Source organism: Chlorella variabilis (assembly GCF_000147415.1).
Source record: "Chlorella variabilis unplaced genomic scaffold CHLNCscaffold_20, whole genome shotgun sequence".
NCBI classification, from domain to species: Eukaryota; Viridiplantae; Chlorophyta; class Trebouxiophyceae; order Chlorellales; family Chlorellaceae; genus Chlorella; species Chlorella variabilis.
The window spans coordinates 116,395-120,875 of NW_005435068.1; the positions used below are offsets into that span (position 1 = coordinate 116,395).

Here is a 4,481-nt window from a genome sequence, read left to right on the forward strand (position 1 = left end):
CGCACAAAGTCCTCCTCCTCCTCGCCGCCGTGCGCCTCGCTGGCGGGGGGCTCGCTGGCGCCGCCGCCATCCTCGCCGCCGCTGCAGGGGAGAGCCAGCCGGGACGGGGCAGGCAGTAACGAACAAGAGGCGGCAGGGGCGGGGTTGGGTTTGGAGCGGAAACAGCCAAGGTGTGGGCCTGGTGCAGGCGAGATGTGACAGGGCGAGCCCGCACGCGGCCGGCATCACGCGCCTGGCAGCGACCGCCGCCTCCTCGCTGCCGCTGGCGCCGCCGCCGCTGCCGCCGGCCGGCGCTGCGTCCTGCTCGGCCTTGGGCAGCAGCCCCGATGCGTCCTGGAAGTCGTGAAGAAAGTCCTCCAGTATGTCCAGCATCTGTGGGAGGGGAGGAGGAAGGGAGGGGAGGTAGGGAAGGGGATGTGAATGCGGTGGCGGATGCGGTGGCGGCATTCTTGGGGCAGGGTGTGGGCGTGGCGTGGAGCAGCACACAGCGGTTGGGTGCATAGCCCCCCATAGGCTCCCCTAGTGGGGGATGCATGTTGGTCTCCTGCCGAATCGCCTCCAGCACCACACCTCCACGTATTGCGAGAAGATGAGCACGCGGTGGCCGTCCGCCAGCAGGCGCGGCAGCACCTGCAAGACGCAAGCGCCGTCGAGCCGGGCTGGAGGGCTGGGGAGGCCGCGCCGCAGGTCGCGCGGGGCCGCCAGGGCGAGGACCAGACAGGCGGGCCAGGCAGTACGGCACCTCACCTGCTGCAGCAGGGTCAGCTTCCCGCTGGCCGCCACCATGAGGCGCCACCCCTGCTCCGCCAGCTCAGCGCTGTCGGGGTCCTTGAACTCCTGCGGTACAGCGGCGGTACCGTGGTGGGTGGGGGGCACCATGCTGCGGTACAGCATGCTGCAGCTGCTTCAGGGCAGGGCGCCTGGGCCCAGCGCCTGGCTCCTGGGAGCTCAGCAAGCTGCCGGGTGCAGCACCGAGGCTCCCTGAGGGCCCGCCCACCCCACCGCACCGCCAACCAGCACAGGGGCCCACCTCAGGCTCCTGGCCGGGCAGCAGATAGGGATGGTTGCAGGCCTGGCGCAGGCGCATCAAGATGTTGTTCATGCTCTTCTTCTCCAGCCGGTTGCGCACTGCGAGGCGCAGGCAGGGCAGGCAGGCAGGCAGGCAGGCATCTTGCGAGCGAAGCCGTGCACCGCGCTGCCGCCTCCACCGCCTGCGATGGCAGTGCTCCACGGCCGCCTGCTCCCCGCTCCCGCTGGCCCGATGTGCCACCTCGGCACGCCGGATGCAGCCAGCCAGCATGCATGCCGCCTCAGCTGCGCCACTTCAGCACCGAGCGCCAGCTCAGCGCCAGCGCCAGCTCAGCGCCAGCTCACCCATGGCGTTCACGCGATCCCAGTCCTTGGCCAGCACATCCGCGTACAGCTGCAGCTGCAGCGGCGTCATGCGACACGCCACCTTGCGGGTGATCTGCAGGAGGCGAGCGCACGTCAGGGCAAAAGGCGGTTCGTGCATTGGTTGGCAAACGGGCGGGTATTGGGTCAAGTGCTGCAGCTAAGGACAACAACCACCGCGCAGGTGTGGCCTCACAATCACTACTACCGCTGCCACCACAACCCACACCAACACAGGCAGCTCCCGCCCCGCCATGCCCGCCTCCCCCTCCTCGCCTTGGGCGGCATCTGTCCCTTGAGGCACACGGCCTTCATGCGGCGCAGCATGCGCGGCTCCAGGTACGCGTGCAGCTTCCTGCGGGTGGAAAGAAAAGGCAGGCAGGGAGGCGGGTGGGTGGGTGTGAGCGAGCGGATGGGACGCTGAGCAGGGTGGTAGCAGCGGGTGGGCAGTCAGGCAAGGCTGCAGGCAGGCGGTGGAGGGAGGCGGGCAGGGAGGGGGCACACACAGCGCAGGCCACCCGGCCGGCAGGCAAGGCTGCAGGAGGGCGGCGGAGGGAGGCGGGCGGGCACACCTGATGTACGCCTGCGCCTGCAGCAGCTCCGCATCCTCCTCCCCGCCCGCCTGCGCGCCCGGCTGCGGCGGGCTGGGGTCTGGCATGCTCTGCAGGAGGCGTGAGGGGCGGGCGGTACGGCCTTTGGGGGTGGGCCCATCGTGCACATGTGCACATCACACGCACCAGCACACACACACTGAACGCCCCACCCAGGCTGCCCACCCACCTTGATGCGGCACTCTATGTGGTCGATAGTGGTGTCAGCCATGAAGGCTAGCAGCGCCAGCAGCTCCCGCAGGTTGTTCTGCATGGTTGGGTGCAGTGGTGGTGGCAGGGTGGTTGGGTCGTGGGGGGGGCAGCGCAAACAGGTGCGGTGGGAGATACGAGTCGAGGCGACCAAAAGAAGCACCAGACCTGCACATGCAGCCGCGGTGCCCGCTCACCTGCAGCGGCGTGCCGGTGAGCAGCATGCGCCAGGGGGCGCCAAGCTCGCGCAGCATGCGCCCGCGCTGGCTGTCCTGTCCTGCACCAGCGCCCGGGCAGGGGCCAGAAGCAGGCAGCGTCAGCCGAGTGACTGCAGGCGGCGGCAATAGTCCTTGTTGTGGCTGCCGGGATCGGCCTCAGCACACACACACACACACACACACACGCGCGTGCGCGCACACACACATACACACACGCGCTGTGTGAAACCGCCTCCACCACCTCCCCGCACACCTTTCAGGCTGTGCCCCTCATCGATGATCAGCGCCGACCAGTCAAAGCGCTTGAGCATGGGCGCGTCGCGGATTACCACGTCGTACGTCGTCTGCAGCAGCGCACCAGGCAAGCGCAGCGGAGAGGCGTGGTGGGTCAAAGCAGCCCAGCAGGCACAGCACACCACAGCGCAGCCCCGCGCGAGAGGCGCGAGGCGGGTCGTTCGGAGGCTGTGCCCCGCTGCTTCAAGCTTTCAAAAGCTCACCAGCATGACGTGGAAGCGCGGGATGAGGGAGGTCTGCCTACGGCGCACCGCCTCCATGTCGTCCTCCTCGCTGCCCAGCTCATACCTGGGTTGAGAGGGCAGGGGCAGCACATGATTTGAGCAGCATATGAGTTGAGCAGGTGCTGGGCGGGTGTGGTGAGGGGCCGCACAGCAGCGGCATGCCAGCAGCATGGCAGCAGCAGGCGCGAGGGAACACACGGTGCGGCCCAGGGCCCTGCACACCCCCCAGCAACCATCCCTCAACCCCAACCAAGCCCCTTCCCCCGGCTGCCTCCCTCACTTGCGGATGAGCGCCCGCGCCTCCTGGTGCCCGCTGTAGGACAGGACCTCCAGGCCGGGCGCCCACTTGGCCATCTCACGTTCCCAGCTGCCAAAGGTGCTGAGCGGCACCACCACCGCCACGGGGCCCGTGGTCAGCCCACGCTCCCGCGCCAGCTGCGGCAGGGGCGGGCGGTGAGGTGGTTGGTTGGTGATAGGGGGAGGGGGGCCGGCGAGGTGGTTGGTTGGTGGTGGGGGGAGGGGGGCCGGCGAGCTGCTCGACGCCTGCTTCTCCGGCCAGCACCAGCACAACACACACAGGAACACACCCCCAACCCCAGATGCTCAATCGGCAGCCGCCTCCGCCACCTTCACCTGCACCACCATACTGCCCACACACCACACGCATATACACTCTCGCCTGCAGGAAGACGGCTGCCTGTATCGTCTTGCCGAGCCCCATCTCGTCGCCCAGGATCACAGACATGCCGCCCCGCAGCTTGCCCAGCGCCCAGCCCACGCCTGCAGCGCAAAGCAGGCGCGGCGCGCGCCGCCGCAGGTCGGGCGAGGTGGCTGGCTGGGCCCCGGCGGCAAGAGCCTGCTGCTGCAGCAGCTGTGCTGGTGCAGCGGCAGGACCCTGCAGGCACACACACATGCACCCAGGCCCACCCACCCTCTATCTGGTAGTCCTTGAGGAGCCCCACATCCACCAGCCAGCCCGGCTGCTCCTCCATCGCCGCCGCCGCCTCGGCCTTGCGCGCCCGCTGCTCCGCCTCCGCATCCCGCTCCACACGCAGCGCCATGCGCCGCTCAAACTGCGGGCACGGGGACGGGGGTGGGCAGGTAAGGCAAGGGCAGGCAGGAAAGGGGCAGACCGGTTGGCGGGGAGGCAGGCAGGTGGGCACGCAGCCCCGACACGCCATCCCGAACCGGCAGGCCCCAGCAAGCAGACGCCAACAGCCAACCCTAACAGCGCCCCTGGGCACACCCAGCTAGCAGCAACCGCCCCCGAGCCCCCCCCCCCCCCACACACACACACACCACCACCACACACACACAACCAGCGCCAAGCCCCGCCCCGCCCCCACCTTGCTGAGCGCCTCCACGTCGCGGGCCAGCTCCTCCCGCGGCTCCCAGGTGGCTTTGTCATACTCCAGGCCCCGCCACTTCACCAGGAACTCTTCACACCCGCCCTCCACATCAAACCGAGTCGCAACCACGCGCTCCATCTGGCGCGTGGCAGCCGGGCGGCGGGGAGGTGAGGCAGCGGGCCAGGCTTCCGCCGGGCGGGCAGA

The 4,481-nt window shown here is 69.4% G+C and overlaps 1 protein-coding gene across 1 annotated transcript; it reads right to left on the reverse strand.

The window, feature by feature from the left end:
- Positions 1-2,667: 2,667 nt before the first annotated feature.
- CHLNCDRAFT_13557 (hypothetical protein) lies at positions 2,668-3,709 on the reverse strand (the record flags this gene model as incomplete). Its single annotated transcript, XM_005844874.1, has 4 exons — positions 2,668-2,754; positions 2,908-2,944; positions 3,209-3,351; positions 3,587-3,709. Coding segments are annotated over 4 exons (390 nt in total), but the record flags the coding sequence as incomplete, so codon positions are not given.
- Between the last annotated feature and the right edge of the window lie 772 nt (positions 3,710-4,481).